Below are 27737 nucleotides of genomic sequence, written 5' to 3'. Positions count from 1 at the left end.
GAAGCCTTCCTAGAAAATCTTTAACTGATGCATCTCTCATTCTCCATTAGCTGTTAAAATAAAATCAAGTTAAATTTGGGGTGCTTTTACTGGTACCCCAAATTCTGTCACCCTAGACAACCTGCCCCATGTTCCCTCTGTTCCTTCCCTGTAAGACGGGAATGGGGAACCTGTAGCCCTCCAGCACCCACAGGTGCCATAGCAACCACAAAGGCCTTCATTGGTGCCCTACATAGGGGCCCCAGACTATGACTTACTTTTTAAAAAAGTAAGTCTCTAGCCCTCCTAGAAAGAAAGTTATGAAACAAAATGTGCATGTACCCTTCTGCTTGATTTCTGTGAAATGGAACAGCCTGTCAGTGTTTTAGCTAATGAATACAATGGATATGGGATTGGGCTAATGAGTTCAATGGATACAGGATCGCAGCCTAGGCTTTGGTTGAGGAACGCAGGGTTCTTGTACCTTTAACTGGTGTGTGTAAGAAGAACAGCAATGACTGTACTCTTTAATTTTGTATTATGCCATGCCTTCATGGCAGCCATTTTGTGACTGGCGCCCTCAGCACTCTCTGAAATTCAAAATGTGCCCACTGGTCCAAAAAGGTTGGCGACCCCTGGTTTAGTATGTACAGTTTTGTGTCTAGAATTTTCTTTCTCTCAGATGCAGAATTTAGATTTTCACCTCTTCTTGGGTACTTGGCACAATAAGCTAGATGATGTCACCCTATGTTATCAAAACACTGAAGCAGCCTTGCTACTGCAAATCGGCAGATGCTCTCTACAGAACCCAATTTTATGAAAAGGCTTCTCTCTTGAGAATAACCAGCTATGGAATAGTTTCCATTCAGATGTGGAAATAATCCAAGCTTTTAGACATCAAAAAACAAGAACTCAGAATAGACCCCTCTCAAGAGACTAGTCTAAGGACAAGAATGGCTTCCAAATATGAAGAAAGTTTAAATATCAAATGTTTATTACACTTCTTATAATAAAAGAGTAAAAAAAGTTGAGACAAGGCCATTTTTTAAATACATCTTTGCAACCTGATTATTTACAAGTGATCTGTGCAGATATGCGAGTGATCTGTGCAGACTGTGTGCCAGAGGAGTCAGCGCAAGGCAAATCATCTTTATTCTTGTGAGGAATGCAGTTCAGACCCAAACTAAAAACCACCACCAGCTGGCCAGCCAGAATACCTAATTCAACCTAATCAGTCATTTGTATGAGTTGAGCTCAGGAGAACAAAATGCAACAAAAATATGTGATTTTCTTTCCATCAAATTCCCACACCATACTCCCAAGGAAACGCCAGAAAGGGAGGACAATCCCATGGCAAACTGCTCATATTTGGACATAATGGGGATGGCACCACCTTGTGATCCTTATTTAAATGTGTAGTTGCCACATATTCTTCACTTGTACGGACCCCCAAAGACGGGTGCAGTTGCTTCAGAAGAGTCCATGAAACATCTTGTTGACTTCTCTCAGTTGGCACTTTTCCCTCCCTTTGGCTGAGTTCATAATCCCCAATTAAACTGACATTTGATGATCCACTTGTCTCCTTGCAGGACTCCCTGCTTGGGAAAAGGATTGCGACAGGTCTTGGTCACTTCCGGAGTGGTCAAAATCCACAGCTGGACAGAGCAGGACCTGCAAAATAAAGACAGAAAATTAATACACTACATTATTTTATTTTGCAGAATTTTCAGTGCCACTTTCCCAATCAGAATGGGTCATTGCATACTGTGTATTTTAATTATGTTACTGGGAGGATGAGCGGGATATATACCTAATAAATAAAGTAATATTTTAATTGGATTGTTTTACTGTGTATTTTAACTAGGGATGTTTCATATTGTAATGTTTGTGTAACTGGTTTTGTACTTTGCAAACGGCTTAGAAGCCTATTTTGTCAGAAAGCGGTAAATAAATACATAATTTTTTGCACAGCTAGAGGAGTCTGACTAAGATGCCTTGTACTTTTTAAATGGCTTTTGGCTCAGTCTTCTCCCAAAGGTGGGTCTATGAGCCCCCTGGCAAATGTGAAGTCGAAGGGGCAGGATAGCAGCTTGAGACAGAACTAAATTATCAAGCTTGAGATAGACAGACAAATGGTCAAGGAGCACCTAATCACTTTGAACAAATCTGCAGGGATGAACTGCATCCTAGAGTATTGAAGGAACTGGCCAAAGAACTCTTGGAACCACTATTATCTTTGGGAAGCCATGGAGGATGGGTGAAGTGCCAGATGACTGGAGGAGGGCTAATGTTGTCCCTATCTTCAAAAAGGGTAAAAGGAAGGAATCTTGGAACTACAGACAAGTCAGGCTGACAACAATCCCTGGGAAAATTCTGGAGCAGATTATGAGCCAATAGTGTGATGTGGCTGCAAAACTGGCAAATGTTATTTTAGGCTGCATTAACAGAAGTATAGTTTCCAAATCACGTGAAGTACTAGTTCCCCTCTATTTGGCACTGGTTAGGGCTCATCTTAAGTACTGTGTCCAGTTCTAGATACCACACTTTAAGAAAGATGCAGACAAACTGGAATGGGTTCAGAGGAGGGCAACAAGGATGATCAGGGGACTGGAAACAAAGCCCTATGAGGAGACATTGAAAGAACTGGGCATGCTTAGCCTTGAGAAGAGAAGACTGAGGGGATATATAACAGCACTGTTCAAGTACTTGAAAGGTTGCCACACAGAAAAGAGCCAGGATCTCTTCTTGATCGTCCCAGAGTGCAGGACACAGAATAATGGGCTCTACTTACAGGAAGCCAGATTTCAACTGATAATAGGAAAAAACTTCTTAAATGTTAGAGCAGTACAACAATGGAACCAACAACTTAGGGAAGTGGTGGGCTCTCAGACACTGGAGGCATTCAAGAGGCAGCTGGACAGCCACCTGTCAGGTATGCTTTAACTTGGGTTTCTGCATTGAGCAGGGGGTTGGACTCAGTGGCCTTATAGACCTCTTCCAACTCTACCATTCTATGATTCCAGGCACACTGGCATTTTACTTATGTTTTCTCCTGTGTTACCACCAAAGAGCTCAGAGAAATATACTTTGTTTTCTCTTTCTGCCCACAGCCTTTTTATCCTCACAACAACTTTGTGAGGTAGGTCAGCTTGGAAGATAAAATGACAACATCACTCAATGAGCTCTGTGGCTGAGGGACAAACTACACAAGGGCTCTGTGATTTTCATCTTTATGTAACTGTGAAGGGTTTGGGTTTGATTAGAAAAGCAGTGCTGGGCTAATGTGTGGTTTAATTCTTCCCCCTCCTTGCAAAGTTAAAGCCATTCCGCCCTGACACAGCTGGTATTAGCTCCATAGAGAAGAAAAATAATACAGTTAACATAGCCCCAATTGCAAAAAAGATCTCTGCTGTCAAGACTAGGACCTCAAAGAGCGTTTACGCATGGTTCCCTCTCAAACTGTGGGAGGACTACTCCCAGTCACGGTAGTTAATGCCAGGCTGGATCAATCAGGTTAAAAATCTAAAAATATTAAATGCTTTATCTTTATTTAACAAAATTTGTACATCCCATGATTGTTTTAAAACCTTTAAGTGGGTTACCAAAAAAAGCCCTTATTATCAATAAAAGCCAGTTGAAAACAGGTATTTAAAAACATTCAGAAGATAATTAAAATCAACACTAAGCTAAAAAGATATTAAAACATATGTCAACAACTTTGATCCCACTAGCCTACCCTCAAAACCTGGTTGAATTTTTAAAAAAAATTTACTCTGCTGCAGGAGTATTATCTGAGCAACTGATGTGACCTGCATGGCTACAGTTTATATATTTTACTGCACAATCCTACAGGTCTACTCAGAAGCACATCCTATTGAATTCAACAGGGGTTACTCCCACGTAAGTGGGCATCGGATTGCAAACTTGATTGGAGATTTACCACAAGCAGGATATCCCTGCAGTAGCCAAGACTGCTTGCTAGCTACGCAGACAAACTGCTAGTTAATATTTTGCTTTTAAAAAGGAATTCCCCACCCCCCAGGTATGAGAGGTGAAATCCACACAGGTGTAATTCGGCAGAGTGCCTTTAAAGCTCAGCCCTGGAAAAACGGTTTGGACAAAAGGATAGTTAACAATACAGCAATAGCTCTTCTGGATCCAACATAATTGACTGATCGTTCCTTCCCCGCCCATACGCAAATGCAGACAATTGAACAATAGAACCTGCCCTCGTTTTAGTTATGCTAAGGCTGCAGTTGTCAGCTGGGGGGGGGCAGGGGAGAGGCAGTGTCCATGGTGACCAGCAAGCTAAACAGGAAATCCAAACACACTCAACACCCTCCCATTAAGGAGAATACCCCAGCGCATGCTATATAAAGCCATAATAAGAACATGAGAAGATACCCTGCTTGATCAGGCCAGTGGCCCATCTAGTCCAGCATCCTGTTCTGACACAGTGGGCAACTAGATCCATCAATGAGAAGCCTGCAAGCAGGACCTGAGTGCAAGAGCAACTCTCCCCACTTGCAATTCCTAGAGACTGATATTCAGGGGCAAAATGACTCCAACAAAGGAGGCAGAACAATAGCCATTGTGGCTAGTAACCACTGAAAGCCTTAACCACCATGAATTTTGTTTAATTCTCTTTTAAAGCAATTGAAGTTGCTGGCCATCAGTGCCTCTTGTGAGAGCAAATTCCATTGTTTTAGCTATGCGCTGTGTGAAGAAGCACATTCTTTGGCCTGTCCCGAGTCTCCTAACGTTCAGCTTCACTGGATGGCCCCGAGTTCTAGTGTTACGAGTGAGGGAGAAAAACTTTGCTCTTCTCCACACTAAGCCCTCAGGATACTGTGCTTTGCATAGATGGTAATTAATATTTAAGGAAAAAACTGGGTTTACATTGAACTGGGGCTACACCAGAATAATGTCACACAATTAGACGTTGATCGTGAAACATATTTAGGTACAATCAGAGAGCTTCTGAGGATGCACAGAGTGCTTCTCCTCATGACTACCAGTTCACACATCTTGGATGGGCTAGAGGTCGGTGGGGGGAGGAGAGAAAGGCTTTCTAGATCAATAAATGTGTAGTTTACTCCAAGCTCTCAAATAATTTCACATGCAGTGAATTGAGAATGTAACATCATGCAATGTAAATCAGAAATTACATTTGTTACAATGAAGTCATTACAATATGGTAGATTAATACCGTTTAAATATTACACATACAATGTGTCTCTCTTTCTTCCAAAAGCTCAGGGCAGCACACTCTTCCCTCCTGCACTCCAGCCTCCCAACAACCCTGTGAAGCGGGCTGCTGGGGGACTGGCCCCAGGTCACCCAGCAAGCTGCATGGTTTTAACCAGAGCTTGGAAGTAACGAGTTACTTGTAATTCATTACTTTTTTAACTAACAAGGGGGTAATTCCATTACATTTTGCAAGAAATAGAACGACTAGTAATTTCCCTAATTTTCAGCCTTGACTTTTAACGTTTCTAGTGTTAGGTTTCGACGTTACTTGGGGGTGGGAGGGGGTGGGAGCAAGCAGAAGTCTTCAGCTCCTGTGACTGGTGGACACAAGACATGTGCCGCACTCACAATGCACTTCTGCGCAGCCTCACTCTTCCCTCGTGCTCTGTGTTAGGAGGCACAAGGAAGGAGGTGAAGAGTCGGGGTTGTGGAGCTCCGGAGAGAAAAAAATGGATGGTGGAGGAGAAGGCAGCAGCAGAATGAGATGCAGAGCTGTGGAGGTGACGATTGTGTGTGTGTGTGCATGGGGGACCTCCCTACACCTCCTGCTGTCCCCCTGCGCGTCCTGCTTTCCCCACCGCATGTCCTATTGCCCACTTTTGCCGCCGCTTATCGCCACCATTGCCTATCTCCCCTGCCGCTGCTGATCACCGCCACCGCCCCCCCACCAGTCATCCCCCGAGTTTTACCTGTAAATCTCTCTCTCTCTCTCTCTCTCTCTCTCTCTCTCTCTCACACACACACACACACACACACACACACAAGCGGAAGTCTTCTGCTCCTGTGTTTGGTGAACAGAAGACATGTGCCTCACACCAGTAGTGTGCCAAGGGCAGCGCGGTGGGTGTGGACCGCCCTAGGTGTATAGGCAGTAAGGGGGTGCATTGTCTGTTATAAACAATTGCTGCGGTCACTGTTTCTATAAAAAAAAAAAATTCTTTTTAAAAATCTTAACTTGCATACAAAGGAATTCCTGAGTTACAACAGAAACCGCTGTTTTTAGTGCTGCTGTTCAATCACGGTCACGTTAAAATCCAAACTTTCTCCTCTGTTGTCTATGGACATATTCCATTTCCGCCTGCGCGGCCAAAGTAAACCCACAAGTTAATCTTCTGTGCGGGTCTACATCAAGTATAGATTTTTTTAATTTTTTTTAAAAAAATATCATTGTATTTTATTCTAGAAAATCGCTTTGGGACCACCTATCGTGGGAAACACTGGATAAATTCAATAAACCAACTCACTAACTCTGGTTACAAGCATCCAGTAATGGCTGGTGGCTCCAATGTCAGTGGGGTAACGGACTCTGCTCTGGGTTTTAGTGCTCCTTGGACAGCCCCTTGAAATCTCGGACTAAAACCCAAAACGGATTCCACTGCCCCACTGACATGGAGCCACCAACCTCCACTTCAAGCAGCCCAGTGAACTTGAAGGTGAGCTGTAGGATGGATGCCCCGCTCATAGCTCATGTTCTCAACCATTATGATACTCTAGTTCTGAGCGGTTAACCCTTTTTAGTCCAAGGGCTACACTGCCCTGCATCTTGGGCTCTGCCCACCACCGAGCCACAGTGTCATCCACTGCCAATGAGGGCAGATTGCTCAGGAAACAGGAAGGAGTGCTCCACCCTACTGTGATGTTTCCCCGCGGGCTGGCGATGGCTGAGTGCTCAGGAAACATCAGAGTGCTTCTTCCCTGTTTCCTGAGAACGCCAATCTCCTCTAAGTGGCAGCAGGTAACATAGCTTTCCTCCTTCTCGCGCACAGCAAAGGACAGGCATTGCCACCAGTAAACTGGGTCAAGGGCTGGTGGGCCAATAAAAAAGCCTTGACTGGCCAGATCAGGCCCACGGGCTGACAGTTCACCACCCTGTCTCTAGTTTCTAAAAGGATTACTTCTATTTTATTTTATTAATATCATTTATATTCCACCTTTCCTCCAAAGAGGTCAAGGTGGCCTGCATGGTTCTCCCCCCTCATGTAATCCCCACAACAACTCTGTGAAGAGTTCTCAAGTTCTAGGCAGGTTTTGTACACCTCTTCTTCTTCCAGAATGGGCAACGACCCAGGGATTTCTTTCATTGCCAAGGAAAACAAACGAGAGGCTTCTCTTGATTTTCTTAAAAACACAAAAGTACTGATTATGAAGTTCTGGCAGGACCGCAGGGCTATTTGGGCTTGCACCAATTCAGTGCGTGCAGCCCTTGCAGGAACTGTATGCTTCTCACATCTGCTGTACTCTTGTGCTGTGAAGAATGGAGACCTTTATTTCAAAGACGGGCCTGAAATTTAAGCAGGACTGATAGCCATTGGCGCCTGCTTTTAGAGCGGCACGATCAATTTTGATAAAACTCTTGAGGTACATGACCATAAGTGATCCCAGGAGTCGGGAGGGGAAGTCTCCACGTCTCTTTGAGGCGGGGGAGCATAATGCATGCCAAGTATTTTCAGGTGAGTGAACAAAAGAGGAGAACTACAATTAAGATTGACCTCAACCAACCCTTCAAGTTTCCCACAGGTCAACCTGCATCCTGCTACATCTAAAATTCAGTGATTTAGGAAGCAAGATCTTCTAGTTTAGCAGGGCTTAAATACCAATTTTAGAATCACAGAGTAGGAAGACACCTCAAAGGTCATCTAGCCCAACCCTCTGCTGATGCAGGAAACTCGCTATTGCTGCTTCCCCAATAGATGGTTATCCAAACACTGCTTTAAAAAAGCTCTTAACGATGGAAATCTCATTTGTGATGTTGCAAAACTAGCAATGGTGAGAAATCTGAATGACTGTGAAGTGGTTAAGCCTCCATGGAGACCACCAAAGACAGCAGGGTTCAAATGGAGAAAGCACACAGCCATTGATATAATTGAAAGAATTATTCAGGACACTTATTCTCCTTATTGTGTTGTTGGATAAGCATTTTAGGAATGCTTGCATTGTACATTGTTATGATGTTTGCTTTTAATTGATTTTATCTGCTTGTGTGTTATCTTGTTCTCTTGCTTTGAGACTTCCCTTCTGCATAAAGCGATTAACAAATGTTCATACAAACACTCTCATATTAACACTCAGTCAAAGGGTATACTGTTCCCCTCGCTTCCTTTAAGAGAGGCAGCCAACGTGGTGTCTTCCTGGTGTTGCTGGACTACAACTCCCATCATCCTTGGCCACTGGCCATACTGGCTGATGGGATTTGTAGTCCAAAGCATCTGGAGAGCACCAGGTTGGAGGAGGCTATAGAGTCTCAGAGTACAGAGTTTTCTCAGGTGCTCCTGTAATAGCAGATTCCGGAACAAGCAGCAAGATAAACCCATACCGTAAATTTTTAACACTATCAAAGTTGCCTCGACACTCTTCAACACTTTGTGTGCTCCAAGGCATCTCACTGCCAAAAAAGGAAGAAAGCACCATCAACAAAGCAGGAAACACACAGCTAAAGAGAAAGCAACAGACACAAAAATTGGGATGGCTGGGAGAGAGACTATCTTAGCTTTGCACATAAGAGCAAAGAATTCCAGACTGATTCAAAGCCCTGAACACGTTTGATTAATGTGGGATAAAGATGAGTTTTTATATTTCCAAAGGGAAATCCTCAATTTGCTGCTCTGTCTTAGGAATTCCCAGTATGACACAAGTTCCATCGCTCAAAGTGTAGTGACAACCTAGGGTGTCTGACGCGATGACCCTCAAGGCGTTGCTCGGACTCCATCTCTCATCAGCCTCAGCTAGCATGGCCAACGGTCAAGGGTTATGGGAGCTGTAGTCCAAGAATATCTGCAAGGCGCCACACATTGACAACCCTTGCTCTAACCTAATGAGACAGGGCTTAATAGCTTCCCTGTTATCATCATCACCTTAACATCCAGACCAAGAAAGAAAGCTTTCACAGTACATTATCAACTTTGGTCCCAACAGAAGAGTATTTGCTGTCTCTGCGATGTCTGATTAATGAACATCTAGTTTAGTGTTTCCCAAAACTTGTTGAAGCCTTGTTATTTTACAGAAAAAGGGGGACGCACTCCACTCGTAGCAGCCAAGAAGGTTTCCTTATAAACGAGCAGAGGCAAAACTTTGGGGGATGGACCATAGCTCAGAGGAAGAGCATCTCTTCTGCATGAAGAAGGTCTCAGGGTTCAACTCCCGGCATCTTCAGGTAAGTCTGGGAGAGAACTCTCATCTGAGATCCTGGACAGCCACTGGCAGTCAGTGCAGAGATAGTACTGAGCTAGAGGAAGGCATGGTCTAACTCAGTATAAGGCAGCTTCCTACGTAAGTTAAACACCCTCCTAAGGGGAACCCACACATGCATTTCTGAGCTTATTAAGTTTAACATGTTTCTTGGTGCTCTTTCCTCATTCGCTTACTGCTGCCTCTCTCCCCCCCCCGACCTTTCCTTATGGTTGCTGCCCATCAAACTCTTATTTATTGATTATTTGATTTATATCCCGTCCTTCCAGCAGGAGCCCAGGGCGGCAAACAAAAGTACTAAAAACACTTTAAAACATCATAAAAACAGACATTAAAATACATTAAAACAAAACTTTAAAAACATTTTTTTAAAAAGCTTTGAAGATTTTTTTTTAAAAAAAGGTTGTTTAAAATAAAAAAAAAAGGTTTAAAAGCATATTAACAAGCAATTCCAACACAGAAGCAGACTGGGATAAGATCTCAACTTAAAAGGCTTGCTTGAAAGAGGAAGGTCTTCAACAGGCACCAAAAAGATGTGCAGCAGCACCTACCCTGTGGAACTCCCTACCCTGTTATGGCGCCTGTCTAATATTTAAGGGTAGGGAGTTCCACAGGGTAGGTGCCGCCACACTAAAGGTCCGTAATCTTTTCTTCATATGTTCTCACCCAGCTGAAGGCCACACCCGACTGTTTAACTATGAAGTTTATTCCAAAATGCCAAGTATGCTAAGAAAGTTAGAAATCAGGGCATGCTATGGCACTTAGAATTTATGTTTAAACTAGGGATGGAAAGATCTGCCCAGTTCTCACAGTTTCTCATTTTCCCAATCTTATATTCAGTTCTCCACATTTCTGCAGCAGTCGGTGAATGTTTCAAAAAATTCTCATGAAAATTCTCCAGCATTTTAGCACGAATTTCTCCTAACGCACACATTTTTGTAGGCAGGTTTGACTAATGTGCACATTTTTGCAAGCAATCTTCTCATCGTGCAATGCATTTTTATATGTTATATCCATTCATGGTTTCATTTTTATGCACACTTTGCATTTATGCATTTATGCACACTATGCATTTTTGTAAACACTGCTTAGTTGGCAAACTGGATTGCAAAATTCAAATAACTGAATTTCGACGGATGGCTGTCGTGTTGGTACTCACTTTGTTTCAGAAAATGTGAGTTTGACAGATTCGGCTTGAAATGAGAACTGAACTGAATTTCTCACCCATCCCTTTTCACAACTAAGCAGGAGGGAGAAAGAAGAGGCCAAATCTTCAATTAGGACAGGAAATACACTCCAAGTGATTGCTTGGTCAATGCAATTATAATGCTGTTCTTAACATGATTCTTTTCTAAAATGATGTTTTCTAAAGATAACTATATTTCTATATCACATAGCTTTAAAGTGCTTCATTCCTTCCAATTTTCTATCATTACCTTCTACAGGAAATCAATATACCTTAAATGAACGCCGTGCACCAAGAAAATGGTTTGTTTCAGTTACAATGCCAAGCCTACGGCTTTTATCACTCCTATGCTTTACTTCTTGTCTCACTGGGTCGATAGTGAGCAATTCTGAACCCTGGTTGGAGGACCTGATTAACCTTGCTACACCGGCTGGGAACTGGCCGTCTAAGCACTAACGTTGATTGGCTCCCCAAATTAAGATCCAGCACCCAAACCACTGCTCAGTGTTGGTATGAGCCATTGATACAGGAAGGCTTTCTGGAGTGACAAGAGGTGAGCCCAGAAAAGTGGGCAGCATCCTCTGATTCTGCTGCCATTGACTGGGAGGGATTAATGTCAATGCAAACAGATGGCAGAATCGTTAACTGCCCGGCAGAATCACCAGCTGATGGACAGGGGGGGCAAAGCCAGGAAGAGCCTTGAACGGTGTCGTACATTAATTATTTGTTTCTCACACCATGCTAGCAATTTTGCATAGCAGTTTTGGAATTACTGACATAGGCAGTGAATGTCGGAGAAGCTACAGTACAGAAAGCCAGCGATGAGACTGCAGCAGTGAGCTAAGAGGTCTCCTCCTCCTCCCTCAGATTTGTACAGTGCTATGAGTTGAAATTTAAATACACACACAGAGAAAGACACACAAAGAGCTCTTTTCTCTGCAAACATACAGGAGCGCATGGAAGAATGACGGGAAATGGCACAGACAGCTATCTACTAACCTAGTTCTGCCCTCTGACCACGACGCATCTGCAAACAGAGACAACGGCCTCTGTTGTGTCAGCAGAGACCGAGAACAAAGACCTGTCGGGGAAAATATTATGGATCTTTTCCTTTGAACTTACAATGAAGGACGTGGAGGACGGCGAGAGGATGTCCTGAGCCAAGAGGATGAGCCTCCTTCCCTGCTTTTGGGGAGTGCAGCACGATTTTGCTTTGAGGAGCTTTTGGCCTGCCTGGTTAGTGCCCATTGTCTGCACTGAGTGTACTGATGTGGGGCGGAAATGTCCCACTTTAGCAAACTTGGGATGCCCCACTGAGAAGGCCCTTCACTGAGCAACATTTTTCATATGGCGGTGATGTAATGAAAGGGACCTTCCCAGAAGATCTTAAAAGTGATCTGAAGGAATGCCTCCCTCTGTATCATCATGCCTAGGCTTTAAGAACTAAGAGCCAGGTATGTCACCTTGAGCCTCTCGGAAGAAAGGTGGGAAACATAACAAGGAATAAAGTCAAGAGGAATTATTCACTAGGATGGTCAGAATCAATGACAGTAGCGTAACTAGCTTTTCATGTGCCCTATGCAAGGTTTTATTTTTGGGCCCTTAATTTTTTTGGGGGGGAAAATAATAACAAAACAAATACGATATAACAATTGTTTATAAATAATTTTCATTTCAGCAAATCCGTTTCAGGGCCCCCTTCGTGCCTGTGCACCTGTTGCACCTGCCTAGTTATGGCACTGATCAATGAGTGCAGCAGCCTAGACTGAAACTGTAGCTCACTGCTTTTATGGCCAAGCAACAGAATTTAGGGACTGGCTACCTGACAGATCATCCACAACGCTTTCTTGCCCTTACCTGGTGTTCTTCGTCCCGTGCTGCACGTGAGATTTCCATCACGCTACTGATTTCAAGGCTTTCTTTCTGCTTGTGCTTCTTCATGATCAAGCTGTCCACCACCCAGAACATAACAGCCTTAGGGGGAAAATTTTTTCATAATTGAAGACAGATGGGCAAACATTTTGCTATCAAGGGTGGGAAAATCTGAAATTCTTAGCAAAAGATCTGACTGACGTGAACAACAGCAACAAAATCTTCAGAGAATCTGAAATGTTTCAGAGGTTAAAAACCCTTTTATTTTTCAAGAAATGTAAGAAAGATTCCGTATCAGTACAAAAAAATCCAGAAAAAAATCAAAAGAGAGGCACAGAATCATAATAAAGAAATCAGCATTTTGGGTGCGGGGGAATCAATTCATACTTTCTTGGCATGACTTCTAAGGAACCCATCTACAAAATGTTAGGATGATTTATCAGAAACAAAGCCATCCTGTGTTTCTTTGAAGAATCTACAATGAATCCTCTCCTACCACAGGGCTCTGACTTATTATTATTATTATTATTATTATTATTATTAATATTATTAATATTATTAATATTATTAATATTATTAATTAAATTTATATACCGCCCCATAGCTGAAGCTCTCTGGGCAGTGCACAACAGACAAACAACCAATACACAATTAAAACCATATGTTAAACAACTTTAAAATAAATTCATTATACCATAAATCAAACATAATTAAACACAGAAGTAACTAAGAAAACTCAGTACATGATAATAAATATTAAAATTAAATTAGTTAAGATATTAGGATGTGAAGATGTTAAGGTGTTAAAAATCACAACATTGAATATTAAAGGTATTAAAATATTAAAATATTAAAATGCCTGGGAGAAGAGGAAGGTTTTTACCTGGCGCCGAAAAGATAATAATGTTGGCGCCAGGCGTACCTCATCAGGAAGAGTATTCCACAGTTCAGGGGCCGCCACTGAGAAGGCCCTTTTTCTTGTTGTCACCTTCCGGGCTTCTCTCTGAGTAGGCACATGGAGGAGGGCCTTTGATGCTGAGCGCAGTGTACGGGTAGGTTCATATCGGGAGAGGCGTTCCAACAAGTATTGCGGTCCCAAGCCGTTTAGGGCTTTATAAGTTAAAACTAGCACTTTGAATCGAGCTCGGAAACATATGGGCAACCAGTGTACATACCACTGTAAACCAAGGGACAATGATTTCTGGTTACATTTCCCCCTCCACTGCAATGCCAGGGCGTATAGTGACAGCGGAGGTAAAATTGAGTTTTTGGTCAAACAAAACGCCCAGCTGATGATCCTGAGATGCTGGTTCGCTGCCTGATCGTGGCCATTCCAGAAAGCACAGAAATTTAAAATGAATTAAATTGATCCGGGAGAAATGGAACTTCTTCACATGACACACAATTCTAGGAGGGGGTTGAAGACCAACACAGAATGTGCTCCAGCTGGACTCTCCCCCACCCAACCCCAAAGAGTGAGCTGCCATCAGCTCCCTGGTGAAAAGGATTCTGATGACTTTTTAATATGTTTTTAAAATATGTAATTTAATTGTAAGCTGCTTTGGAAGGATTTCTTTATTTATTCAATTCTATCCCGCCCTTCCTCCCAAGGGAGCCCAGGGCGGCAAACACATCCATAGTATTTTTTTTAAAGCATTCTAAACACAGTTAAAATCTTTCAACCAGTGATCTCAGGGTTGCCAGGAGCAGTGTTTTTCAGCCATCAAATACCTGGGTAAACAGGACTTAAAAAAAAATCCCCCTGAATGCCAATAACAAAGGAGACAGCCACACCTCACCAGGGAGGGCATTCAGCAAATGGCAGACTACCACCAAAAAGGCCCTGTCATGGGTCAACTGCAACCAGGCAGCCCCCAGTGGCACCACCACCAGCCAGCCAATCGTAGAGTCTGAGACGAACAATATCAGGGATTTATATCCAGAACAGCAGGGAACGATCTCCGTCATGCCCCTGCTATGATGAGCTTCCGCCGGGCCTTGAAGACCTGGCTCTTCAGACAGGCTTTTGGGGTGGGTTAGGTTTTTTATATTGTTGAGATTTTAATGTTTGCATGTATTTGTATGTTTTTATTCTGTACGTCGCCCAGAGTGGCTGGACAACCAGCCAGATGGGCGACTAATAAATCTAATAAATAAATAAATAAATGGAGGCATTCAAGAGGCAGCCGGCGTTGAGCCCCAGTCAGAGGGAAAGTTAGATCGGGGAGGGGAGTCAGATGAGGACGAGGTTCCTTGGGGATCTGGAGGAAGGGAGACGAGCGGGGAGGGTTCAGGCAGACCTCAAACTCCCCTGCCCAGCACTTCCAGAGAGGCAGTTCCTGCCACTACTGCGAGTCCAACGCCCGAGCAGTTGGGAAGCGACTCTCTGATTGTGCCATCCACGCCCGTGCAGGAATCTCCACCAGACACTTCAAATGCTTCCCAGCCAATCAGTATCCAGCTTCCAGAAGCCGCGCTGTCACCTAGCGAAGCCCCGCTGTCGGATGAGCCGTCTGAGACTCACTCCCCCCCCCCCGAGAGACTTTCAAAGGGTGAAATTCAGGCGGAGCTGCCATTTACGACCCAAAACCTTCCCTACTTAAGGCGGTGTCTGCCAAGGCACGAGTGCTGAGTCAACTCTCCCCAAGCATTGCAGAGACTGCTTAGCTAGGATAGTTAGGGAAAGCAGTGAGTCAGAGTAGACAGGTATATGAAGTGCACCGCTTTGGATGTAACTGTAGCTTTAATAAAAAGAGAAAAAGAAATCACCTCGCCTCAGTCTGAATCCTTCGGCTCTGGGCTGGACAGCTACCTGTCAGGGATGCTTTAATGTTGGATTCTTGCACTAAGCAGAAAGTTGGACACAATGGCCTTATAGGCTCCTTCCAACTATACTATTCCACGATTCATTGCCGTAATACGTGGCAATGGTCCCTGGCTTATAGGGCATTAGATTGATCCTCAATGAATGTGTCTATGAAGGGTTGTTAGCCATGACAGCTAACCAGAACCTTCACAGTCAAAGGGAGTGAACCTATAGATACCATTTGCTGGAGAGTAACAGTGGGAAGATGTCTGGTACTTTCATGCCCTACTTGGGGCATCCCAGAAGCATCTAGTTGGCTATGGTGAGAAACAGGATACTGGGATAGACTGACCTTTTGGTCTAATCCAGCAGGACGTTTCATATATTCTTAACAGCCAGTGTGGTGTAGTGGTTAGAGTGCTGGTCTAGACTTGAGGAGACTTAGGTTCAAGTCCCCATTCAGCCATGGCTTTCATTGGATCTCAGCCTATTCTACCTCACAGGACTGTTGTGAGGATAAAATGGGGGAAGGCAGAACCATATACTAACAAAATTTTCTAATCTTGCAGTTTATGGCTATGTGGGAACATTAACCACAATTGCGATCAGATGGTCTCTTGAGGTTTGCTTCTAACTCAAGCAAACCAGCTTTTTTTTTGGTGGGGGGGCAGCTCTTCCAAAAAGGTAGGTACAGCTCTGTTTGCTACATACCTGCAACTTAACAGCAGCTGTGAGCTAACAAAGTAATATTCTGTGCCAACTGTCCCTATGCCACTCCCCAACTGATGGCTTCCTACAGTTGCGCCAATTTTAACAGCTGAGGAACAGATTTCCCCCGAATGTTCTCTCAGTTTCCTTTCTTAAAAACACAATTTGTCATTGGATAGAACAGCTGGGACACAGGTATCCATTTCCTGTCATTTTACTGGTAGCTTTTAAAAACTCCAGTCCAACAACTTTTTAAAATAATTTAGCATTGCCAAATAAGCAAAAAGCCAGCATCCTTAACCAAACGACGTCACCACCACTTGTGGCTGTATAAAACATCCTTTTGATTTTTGCAGGCATGCAATGCCTACATTTTTAAAAAAACACGTTTCTTCTCCTTCCAGAGAGTTTCAGAAGTCATTTTCTGGCTTGCAGTGCCTTGGTTTGCTTGCCCAGAAATTTCTAGGTTTTGATATCTGTGGGCTTCCTGCCAGCCTCCTCTGTGCCCTCCCCCCACTCCGGCCTCAGTACAAAAAGAGAGGATATTTTGTTCATCTTCATCTGGGGCAGACCATTTAAGGGCATGCCTTTTTAAGCTGCACTGGACTTCCAACTTAGCCTCCATTCCCCAGCTTCTGAAAGAGCCATATAGATGGCAAAACCATAGCAGCCTTTGGAAGCCATCTGCCATAGCTCAGTGACACAGCATCTATACGCAGAAGGTGCCAGGTTCAATCCCTGTCATCTCCAGCAGGTCTGGGAGAGACCCATCTGAAATCCTGGAAAGCTGCTGCCAATCAGGGTAGACAATAATGAGTTACACGGACCGATGATCTGATTCAGTATAAGGCTGTTCCTACACCACATGGCCCAGCATGATAGAGTCCTTGCATGTGACCCCCAACACCACATCATATTTCCAAAGGCTGAGATCTTCCTTTACAGCACCAGTTTGATAGCAGAGTGGAAATCCCCCAAGAGCTAAAAGTGACTTCCGGATCCCAGACTTAAAATGGCCAGAAAGCTCATTTCCTTCCAACATTACTCACGTTGACTATAAAAGGCACCACAAGCATCACCAACACCAGCTCCAGCTGAGGATCAGGAATGTAGTCCAGAAGAATCTCTTGAAGCTGGAAGAGGTAAAAGAAAAAAAAGTCACACCCCTTTTCTGGAGGGCAAATCCATCTTGCACCTATTAAACATGAACTAGATAGACCTGTCTATATCCAGAATGCAGCCATTGCTACTGTTGCCTTGGGGTCCAGGCGTGTTGGCTTCAGCGATGAGCAAGGAACATTATTAATTCTGAAGCTCAACAAGCAAGCAGACAGCTTCTCCCTTTGCTCTCTAGGTGAGGCCTGCTGCAAGAAATCTACAGTCAAGAAATCAGGAGAAGGCCAGGACTGGGGAGGGCAGCTGTGAGAGAACTAGAAAAGGTCCTCAAATGCAAAGATGAATCACTGAACACTAAAGTCAGGATCATTCAGACCATGGTATTTCCGATCTCTATGTATGGATGTGAAAGTTGGACACTGAAAAAAGCTGATAAGTGAAAAATCAACTCCGTTGAAATGTGGTGCTGGAGGAGAGCTTTGCGGATACCACGGACTGCAAAAAAGACAAATAATTGGGTGTTAGAACAAATTACTCAAATGCAAAGGTGTATCACTGAACACTAAAGTCAGGATCATTCAGACCATGGTATTCCCCATCTCTATGTATGGATGTGAAAGTTAGAACAAATTAAACCAGAACTATCACTAGAAGCTAAAATGATGAAACTGAGGTTATCATACTTTGGACACATCATGAGAAGACATGATTCACTAGAAAAGATGATAATGCTGGGAAAAACAGAAGGGGGTAGAAAAAGAGGAAGATCAAACAAGAGATGGATGGATTCCATAAAGGAAGCCACAGACCTGAACTTACAAGATCTGAACAGGGTGGTTCACGACAGATGCTCTTGGAGGTTGCTGACTCATAGGGTCGCCATAAGTCGTAATTGACTTGAAGACACATAACAACAACAAACGCCACTCAACAACAACAATGCAACCCATTTTAAACCTTGCAGTTAAACATTAGCCAGCCACACATTCTGCCCACACTAGAAAACTGTTCAAAAGTGGCACATCATGTGGTCACACAGCTGATCTGGCATGGACAAGCCATCAGAAGCACATTACATTCAAGGGGCTGCCAGGCTGGTAATTGGGGCAGCCCAATGGGACCATGCGTCACCAGTCCTGGAAGCGCTACTCTGGCTGCCAAGGAGCTAGCAGGCCCAATTCTAAATGTTAGCACTAGCATATAAAGCCCTAAACAGCTTGGGACCCAAGAATCTAGAAGAGCACCTTCCCTGGTTACAGTATCAACCGCCTCAGACCCTACAATTGGCAGGCGAGGCCTTGTTGATGGTGCTGCCACTGGGAGTTGCCCAGTTAGTGCTGACCCGTGGCAGGGCCTTTTCAGTGGTAGTTCCTATTTTGTGGAATGCCCTCCCCAGTGAGGTGTGTCTGCCTTCATGACTATCGACTGGCAGGAGGAATTTGAAATCATTCCTGTTTATCCAGGCATTTGATGGCTGAAGGAGACTGTTCCTGGCAACTCAAAGTTCACTGAAGAAATAATCTGTTCACTGTGGTTTGGAATGTTTCAAACTGTTTTCAGTATGTTTTTCTCTCTCGTTAAATTGTTTTATGTCTGCCACCCTGGTTTCCTTCAGGAAGAAGGGTGGGATATAAATCCAATAAATAAGTACATATAACACCAATTCTGGCATGGCTGCACTGGCTACCCATTAGTTTCTGGGCTCAATTTAAAGTGCTGGTTTTGACCTATAAAGCCTTCCGTGGCTCAGAACCTCAATATCTCAAGGATCGCCTCTCCCAATATGAACCAATCTGGACCCTGCGTTTGTAATCCAAGGCCCTTCTTCATGTGCCCCCCTCACGGGAGCCTTCAAGAGTGGCAACACGAGAACGGACCTTTCAGTGGTGGCCCCCTCGCTGTGGAATGCTCTCCCCAGGGAGGAACGCTTGGCACCTTCTCTTATCTACCTTCAGGCGCCAGGCAAAGGCCTTCCTTTTCACTCAGGCCTTTGGGATGCTGTCTTAGTCCTTTCTGTTTGGGTTTTACGTGTTTGGTTATTGTATGTTTTTAAATTTGTTTCATTTTGTACATTTTTAAAATGTGTTGTAAGTCACCTAGAGACCACTAAGTGCGAGGCGACTAACAATATAAATAAAAAATGCACACATACATACTATTGGCTCCCTCCTGTCTTCAGAGCACAATTTAAAGAGACTCAGAACCAGGGTTAGGGAGCCCTCAGGACTCAGGCATCTCCAATCGACCCCTGAGACTCCCCGGCCACACCCACCAGCTCCTTGTTCTCCTAGAGCATTTTGCCTGCCTGGAATGCATCCTTGAAATGAGACAATGCCTCTTGCTTCCTTGAATGTAGGATGGAGAGATGGAGGGAGGTGGGGGCGTACAGAAGACCTTTTTTACACGGCTGGAATGTACCCTACTGCAAAGAGTCACATCTGTGGCTCTGACCACTTTTGTCTCTGGACTGGCTCACCACTGGCATGCAGCCCTTGTAAGGTTGCTCCTGCGGGAATGCACCCCTCACTCTGAAGAAGGCTCCCTACCCCTGGTCTAAACACTTTGAGATGCCAGTTTATTTGCGGCAGGTGAAGAAACTGGCCCCTCAGTTTGCAGAACAGATGTACATGCCAGCAAACTGGATACTGATTGAAGCATCACTGTTGCGCCTTCCTGCACTCATGATGTAGGAAGCCTGCCCTCTACTGTTTTGCAAAAATACTTTGCAAGGGCTACATGTACGTTCATTCATTAACACATCCATACCTTCCCTTATTTTTTTAAAAAAACACCAGCATAATGAACATTTGCAAAACTGCTCTAGGGATTTTCTTTTATGATGTCATGAGGGCTAGCCAATTAACCCGATCCAGTGTCAGCATTTGCTGTAAATGGGTGGAACTATAACCCCCCCACACACCCCAGTACTTATCCTGGAGAGGAAAGGGTACATCTGCACCAAATGAAGTTGAGGGCACTTGCAAAATCTGTAAACGTAAAAGTCTTCACCCAAAGTTGCTGAATTTAAGCCCAGTGGTGCAAAGAATCCTGGACCCAAGTTGTTCATGCCTTCCCTTATTATTTAGATTTCTTAAATTCGCTCTTCACCATGACGTCCCAGAGCGGGTTGCAACAATTGTACAATATAGTATCAAAATCAGTTAAAGGCACATCCTGAATCCTGCAAGGCAACTAGCAGAGAGCCTCATCTGAATATCTGCCACCTTCCTCCACCTTGAGACTGTGTGGCCAGATGCAGCCTCGTTATGCAGATCATTAAGTCTTACAATGATCTCCAGATTTTAAAACTGGCATTACACATCAAACTCAACCCTTCCAGGCTACTTGAAAATGCATTTATAAGAACATGTAAATCAGGGACACCTACAGGGCATTCTTTCACGGTGATAAGTTTCCACTATTAAAAATAATTAAAAATTAAAATGAGATGTGTAAGCTATTCCTTTGTTGCAAGGAGGTCCAGTTCAAAACAATCCCAGATTTCAAACATCTTGTCTACTACATAGAAAAATGTTTTATGAATTTACAATTACCCATATATGAAAGTACCTGAACCTGTCCCAAAAAGCCTCTCCAGGCTAAAAGTACTTGCTTTGCATGCCATCCAAGACATACAATTTTATTATGCATAACTGCTTTTTAAAATGAATTTTAATCTATATTTTTATAATTTCATTATGCCTACTATTTTTATTGCTATTTTTAAGTATTTTCTACTATTTTGCAAACTGCTTGGTGAACGTTTTTGATTAAGCAGTATATATATCTTGCTAAATAAAATAAAATAAAAAACTGCTGACTGAGAGCTGACCTAGGGCTTTACAACAAAATCATATGGTAGACAGGGAGGTGACTATTTCGAATGCTCTCCCAATATGAAAGTGTTCCCTGTATGTAGAAAAGGTATCACAACTGAAGGTTCTTCCCTGGCCATCTCCCCAGTGCATTTCTATATGCAAGGTGCTTTCTTAAATAAATAAATGGTGACAGCCCCTGTAGTATAAAATAACACAGACTCAGGAAGACTCTTACCATGTGGTTTTACAAAATGTGAATGTAAGATCGGACTCCATAGCAAGTTGGCTAAGAATGGGTTTCCAGCCTTTGGCACAGCAGAATGAGCCACGCGAATATCCTGCAGCAGAGCTAGGCAGGAAAAGAGAACTGAGGGGGGCCTGCCTATCCCACTTGGGTAAGTTTTTTTTTTATTTGCATACGCCAGCTCAATGGACTGAGAGGGAGGGACACCCCTCATGCCTGTTTACGTGTGCTTTGGCGGTCATGCCATCGACACAGAAGACATTGAAGCCAACCCCCACCCCCAGAATTAAGGGTTGGTTAGGACTATTGCTGCTAGTGCCCCCCCTTTTCTGGGAACCTGGGGCACCCACTCTGGAGAAGCCAATTAGACACCAGGCTAGGTTCAAGAGTTCTGTATTAATTCACAAATCCCAAAACAACTTGGGCCCAAAGTACCTTAAGGACCATCTGATTCCTTATGCTCCACCTTGATAACTAAGATCCTCTGATGAGGTAGTTCTGGTGGTTCCTCAGACCCCTGAGGTTCAGCTGGCCTTTACCCTGGAACCATTCCTTCAGCGTAGCAGGCTCTATCCTGCAGAACTCCCTGCCAGTAGGGGCTCAGCAGGAATCATCCCTGCCTCCTTTCAGACATCTATTGAAAACTGTTATTGTTATTCAAGACAGGCCATTGAAACACGAATTTTGTTCCCCAACTAGCTTTTAAACATCAGAACGGAAGAGTTTGCTGGATCAGGCCAATGGCCCTTCTGATCCAGCATCCTGTTCTCACAGTGGCCAACCAGATGCCCCAGCAGGAAGCCCGCAAGCACGACCTGAATGGAAGAGCATTCTCCCCTCCTGCGGCTTCCGGCAACTGGTGTTGAGAAGCATACTGCCTCTGGCTTTGGAGACAGAGCATAGCCATCATGGCTAGTAGCCACTGAGAGCCTTATCCTCTTGTGAGTTTGTCTAATCCTCTTTTGCTGATACTTTTATCAGAGTTACTGTCAATTGTGCATGTTGTATACCACCTTACTCTATTTTTATGAAAAGTGCGATCTATAAACATTTAAATAAATAAATAAGATTAGATAAAGACAGATGGACATTGATTAGATAGATGGATGGACAGATGGACAGACAGACAGACAGACAAATAAATAAATGCTGCCATTGTGGGTGGAACCCCTATCTGCCCTGCCCCCCTCAAACTAAGGCCTGGGTCCTCTGCCACCCCTGGGAGCGAAAGAACCCCTGCTGGGGAAAAGGGAAGGACTGCTTGTTGCCCTTCCTGTCCTCCCATCTCCTGCCCCGAGGCAAGGCCTTCTGACCATCTTACGGAATAGTTTAACAGGCATCCATCTTACCTTTGTCCAGCCGGGAATGAGCAAGACAAGGCCAACTGTACTTTTCTCAAAGACCATGATTAACAAATAGAGGATGCACTGGCCAATCCAAGCAGTTGCCTGCGGAGGGTCACCTGGAAGAAAGAGGGAAGTAAACTCAATGTCTGCCAATCTCTCATAAGACGACTCAGCGAAGCTGGCAATGAAGCCCTTGGCAGCCATCCCAACAGCTACAATCATTTCTCCCTTTACAGCTGGAAGCAACTAGGAGATGTCTCCATATTGGCAAGCAAAAGGCACGGTGGGGAAAGGGCGAAACTCAGCGGCAGAGCACCTGTTTTGCATACAGAGGGTCCCCGGTTCAATACTCACCTTTCCCTGATCGGGCTGGGAAAAACTCCAAGCCTGAAACCCCAGAGACAGTCATTGTAGACAATACTGAGCTAGATGGACTTATAGTCTGACTCAGAACAAGGCAGCTTTCTATGTTCCAATCAAAGTTCAAGGATTCAGTCCAGCCATGCAAAAGCATTTGAGAAAGGGGCAAGGCATGGATGTCGAGGGTGTGCCCTGGGTGAGGTGTGTGGCCTAGTAGGTCCTGAGGACTGGACAGAGAGATCTGGAGGACTGGGGTTCTTTGCTCTGGGTGTAAAATATGGATCAGGCTGCAGGGGTAATATCCTTGCCTGATCTCCAACGTGACACACTTGTGAAGATACAGGACAACTTGTGCCTTCTGCTGGTCATGGTCACACACAAGGATATAGGAGCATTTCCTGGTATCCAAGACAGATGTCGCCTTGCACAGTGAGGGCCTATTCAACATCTACAGATAGCCGGGGAGCATCACACTTCTGCGGATCTGAAACACTAGAAGTCATGATAGCCACTGTTATTTATGTGACCAAACCTGCAAAGCTATCTTTAATTACATAGGCAAGACAAGGGAGAGAGACTTCATAAGCAGAGGTTATTGTTGATTAATCATGTATTCTGAAGTCATCTCTTAGGAAGAAAAGCTTTCAGCCTCGTTCAAGAAACATCCAGATGTTTTCTTACGGGGATACAGAATTGGTTGCTACGTTTCCAAAAGTTGCACAAGATTTAGAGGCAAACCAAAGGTTCACCGACATCATCAACCCTCTGCACAAAGAGCAAATTCTGGAGAGACACTGGGGTGCAGTGATGTGGAGACTTGCACTGGAAAGACTTGGGTTCAAGTGGGCACCGGATGTTTGTGAGGGGCTGTGGACTCTTCTTGTCCTGTTTTGCTTCTAGATATGCAAGGGAGGGAGGGTGACAGAAAGAAGCCAGTGACCTTGAGAATGCACAAAGTACTTTTTCTCACCACAGCCAGTTTCAAAGCAATGCAGGAAAGGAGCTTCCAGGAAAAGAGGCTGTTGCATCCAGGAAGGTCCTTTAGATTTCATAAATGCACATAATTAATACTAGTAGGTCATCCCAAAAGATTCCAGCTGTTAGCACACATGGAAGATCATGGGTGACATGTGAGCACCAGCAAAGAACACCATAAATGAGATCAGCAACAATAGACTCTGGCAAATGGCTAATGCCAGGACCCACTTCTAACATCAGCACTGGAGGAGCTACAAATATTTGGCTGGAGTTCACAGACTGATTTAGAATGAGCCTGAGATCATTGGCTGAAGGCCTCCAGCCCCTAAAAGTTACCATTATTATTATTCTACTCAGAGGTTGGGAACCTCAGGCCCAGGGCCAAATGCAGCCCTTGGAACTCTCTCCAGGCCACACCCCCAGGGCCTTGCTTTGTACTCTGAGTGTTTTTGCCTGGCTGGAATGGGTCCTTGACATCTGATAATGCCTCTTGCTTGTCTGGATGGAGAGGGGTGTGTGAGTATGTGTAAAAACACTCTGTCTTCCGTGCAGAGGTAAAATGAACATTTGTTGCTCTGCCCAATTTTGCATCTGGCCCTGCCCACCACTGGCATGTGGCCCTCAAAAAATTGCCCAGATGGTAGGGATGGAAAGATCTGTCAATTTCCATTCTCCCACTGTTCTAACCTTAAATTCAGTTTTCCACATTTCTGCAGCAATTTACGATCAAAACAAAAAATCCCGTTGAAAATTCTCCAGCATTTTAGCACAAATTTCTGCTACTAAATATAATTTTGTATGCAGTTTTGATGAATTTACACAAACAATTTCTTGTAACATAATGCATATTTGTACGTTATTTCCATTTTATGCTTATTTCCCCCCTAGTATATACATTTTTGCAAACACTGTTTGGGTGGAGAATTGCATTATAACATTCAAATAAGTGCCAAATTTGAAGGACGGCTGTTTTAATTCTTGTATTGTTTTGAAAAGTGCATATTTGATAAATTCAGCTTTAAATGTGAACTGAACTGAATTTCTCCCCTATTCCTACTAGAAGCGAATGCGGCTCTCTGGCTGAAAATAACTGCCTACCCTCTCTTCTGCCATTAACATCATTCACATACTGCAGAAAACAGAGATAGAGGCTTAAATGTTTAGGGTCTTGCACAAAAACAGCATCTACTACATCTGCATGAGGCAGAGAGACAGACCAAATGGATTGTTTCCTTTCTGCACTTGAACTCTGCTTGTCTTATGCTCATAAAGTACCCACTAGCGTCCAATGACCCTTGAAGCAAAAAAGGTTAGCTAACAGGAAAAAAAAAAGCCACAAGACCACAGTGGCTTTAAAAAAATCTCCCAGCTGCTCCAACTCCACTAAACATTTCCAGATGCAACCACAAGCTTGGATGTAAATTGTGTGCTAAGTAAACTAAAAACTGTAACTACCCACCTGCAACTGCCAAATGGTTCTGTACCACTGAATAAAGGCATACGAAAGCCAGTGTGGATACATTCAAGTAAGAAACAAAATCTGCACCCCTCGAAATGGCTCAAGAACTAGGTGGTCACTTATTCACTGTAACATCAGTGCAAAGAGCACATGTCCCTAAAGATCTGATCCCTGGAAAACAGTGAGGATCATGTAGATTTAGAGGCACCAAGACATCTGCAAAACATTTTCTGGCTTGCAAAAAACAGTTACAAATGAAGTGTTTATGGGAGAATTTACAGGCCAGGATCCAGAAGAACTGTGTGCAATTGGTTTATAGGCCCAAGGGGGGCTTTGGAGTTGGGTTTCCTCAAGAGCAGCCCTGTCTCTGCCCTGGATGGAAGGCAAGCTGTTTGGGGACCTAGAGGAATACTCCCCAAGCAGCATGTGACAGGCTTTATTCCAGGGAAATTGAAAATCCCACAGGGCTGAAGGCATTTGTCTAGAGAGAGGCGAGAATTTTGTTTGGTCTGCATTTTTAAGAGTACTTATCTAATTACAACCTCCAAGGCTAGTACACGGATCAGGATAAATTATCCTTCAGATTTCACACATTTTGCAATATAGTCATTAAAGAGTTAAAATACACATTTTTAGGTTGAAATATGTCAGAGGTACACAAAATGAGAAAATAAGTTTTTAAATACATATTTTGAGACAAATGTGTATTTATATACAATCTTTCATACTTTTTTTAAAAAAATTGCAGATTAATGCGGAAATAGAACAGATTTATGAATATACACAGATGAAATTGACACAGCCTAGAAATAGGCTACTCCATCCATTCCCATGTTTGCCTAGGGCCTGGACTATCAATGTGCTGCCCATTGGAGCCATGGAGCCCTCAGATACCACGTTTTTATTTTAAAGTGAGGGTTTGCTTTTCTTTTGTAATTGTTTGGTTGTGTGTCTTGTGTGTGTGTGTGGGAATTGCATATTTTTGGGGAGGCATTGCCTATTTTCTTTTGTCTATGTTTGATTTTTGGGGACAGGGTAACCCATACTCTTTCAACCATCTTTTCACAACCATAAGGACCAGAAACCTGTTTTCTAGAAAGAAAGAAAGAAAGAAAGAAAGAAAGAAAGAAAGAAAGAAAGAAAGAAAGAAAGAAAGAAAGAAAGAAAGAAAGAAAGAAAGAAAAAGAAAGAAACTGAATTTTGTTCCACATCCATTACCACACCCTGTGCTTTTGACACTTCTACGGAATCACAGTATTCCTTGGTCGCAGTAAGTAGTAGAAGATTCTTTTTTCAGAAGAAGGGGGATGTCAAAGTGAAGAATACTGAATGGGGAGAAACCAGCAGCAAGTTATCATTCACTTATACCTTTTATAGGCTGCTTTTCATGAAATGCCCAAAGGGCCATACAGAAACAACCCCCCAAAACAACCAGCCCATGTAACTTAAAACAGATACAACGACGAAAACAGAATTTAAGAAAAACACGTGCAGTGAAAATTCTATTGACAATTCTGTTTTATTAGCAAAGCTGACTGAGCAGCAGAGTCTTGTGGCACCTTAAAAAACCAACCAGTTTATTGTGACATAAGCTTGCCCTTATAAACTTGTTGTTTTTAAGGTGCAACGAGGTTACTGTTTATGTTGCAACAGGCGATCATAGATACCCTGCTGGAAAGTAGTAACTAAGAATGTCTTGACCTGCCAGTAAAATGCAGCCATCTCAAGGGCCTGGGGAGAGCTTCACTTGCCAAGCCCCCAATTCAGGAACAAAAAAAGCATGCATCAGAAATGACAAATTTGGAAAATACCGAGAAACCCAAATAGAATTATTTGCCCCAAGAGAGCAAACGAGAAGCGTTTCCGGAGCCAATTTTAGCCAGGCCAATCAGCAAACAACCCTAGCTTTTACTGAGCTTAACAGAAGGAGAAACTGATTCAGCAAATCATTTCAAAGGTTTTAAGCAAGGCTGTCTGTACTCTGTACGTATTTTACGCACGTGCTCCTTTTTCATTTGCATCGAGCGCTGCTTGAAATTGAAGCGGCTGTTCCATGTAAAGAATCCAACCTATCCCGCTCCCTCGGTTGCGCTGAGAGGAAGCAGACATGCCCATATATGGCAGAGGCTGAAAAGAAGCCAAAACAAACCTCATGCTTTGCACATTTAATAGTCCTGAGGCAGCCAAAAAAAGATCATCTCTCCCCAAAGGCTGCACGTGCACTGACTGGGAAAGCTGACGAGACAGAGACAAGACAGATGGGGCTCCTTTAGCACTTAGGCCTAACTAGGAAATAAGGATTGCTGAACGGACTGCAGAGAAGTTAAATCCAAGAGCATCTGCAAGAAAAATGCTTGAAAAAAAGCCACTAACTTCCTAGTTCAGGGGGTCTAAATCTGTGGTCTGCAGACCACTGAGCTTCACCCAGGT

The 27737-nt window shown here is 43.6% G+C and overlaps 1 protein-coding gene across 2 annotated transcripts in view; it reads right to left on the bottom strand.

The window, feature by feature from the left end:
- Positions 1-951: 951 nt before the first annotated feature.
- The window catches only part of LOC133390204 (store-operated calcium entry regulator STIMATE-like), a 55748-nt gene continuing 28962 nt past the window's right edge, over positions 952-27737 (bottom strand). Inside the window, exons 5-9 of one of the 2 annotated variants that reach the window (XR_009764341.1) lie at positions 22514-22626; positions 17036-17119; positions 12458-12574; positions 8543-8611; positions 1565-1650 (exon numbers count right to left, since the gene is read on the bottom strand). Coding sequence is in view for 1 of the 2 variants with exons in the window: in XM_061638294.1 (XP_061494278.1) it covers positions 1531-1650; positions 12458-12574; positions 17036-17119; positions 22514-22626 (434 nt within the window). In the remaining variant the exon portion in view is untranslated. Of the gene's footprint in view, positions 1651-8542; positions 8612-12457; positions 12575-17035; positions 17120-22513; positions 22627-27737 lie in introns of both variants that reach the window. The other variant, XM_061638294.1, reaches the window with a different exon arrangement.

This window comes from Rhineura floridana, chromosome 8, assembly GCF_030035675.1.
Source record: "Rhineura floridana isolate rRhiFlo1 chromosome 8, rRhiFlo1.hap2, whole genome shotgun sequence".
NCBI classification, from domain to species: Eukaryota; Metazoa; Chordata; class Lepidosauria; order Squamata; family Rhineuridae; genus Rhineura; species Rhineura floridana.
This window is presented reverse-complemented; position numbering and strand designations above follow the sequence as displayed.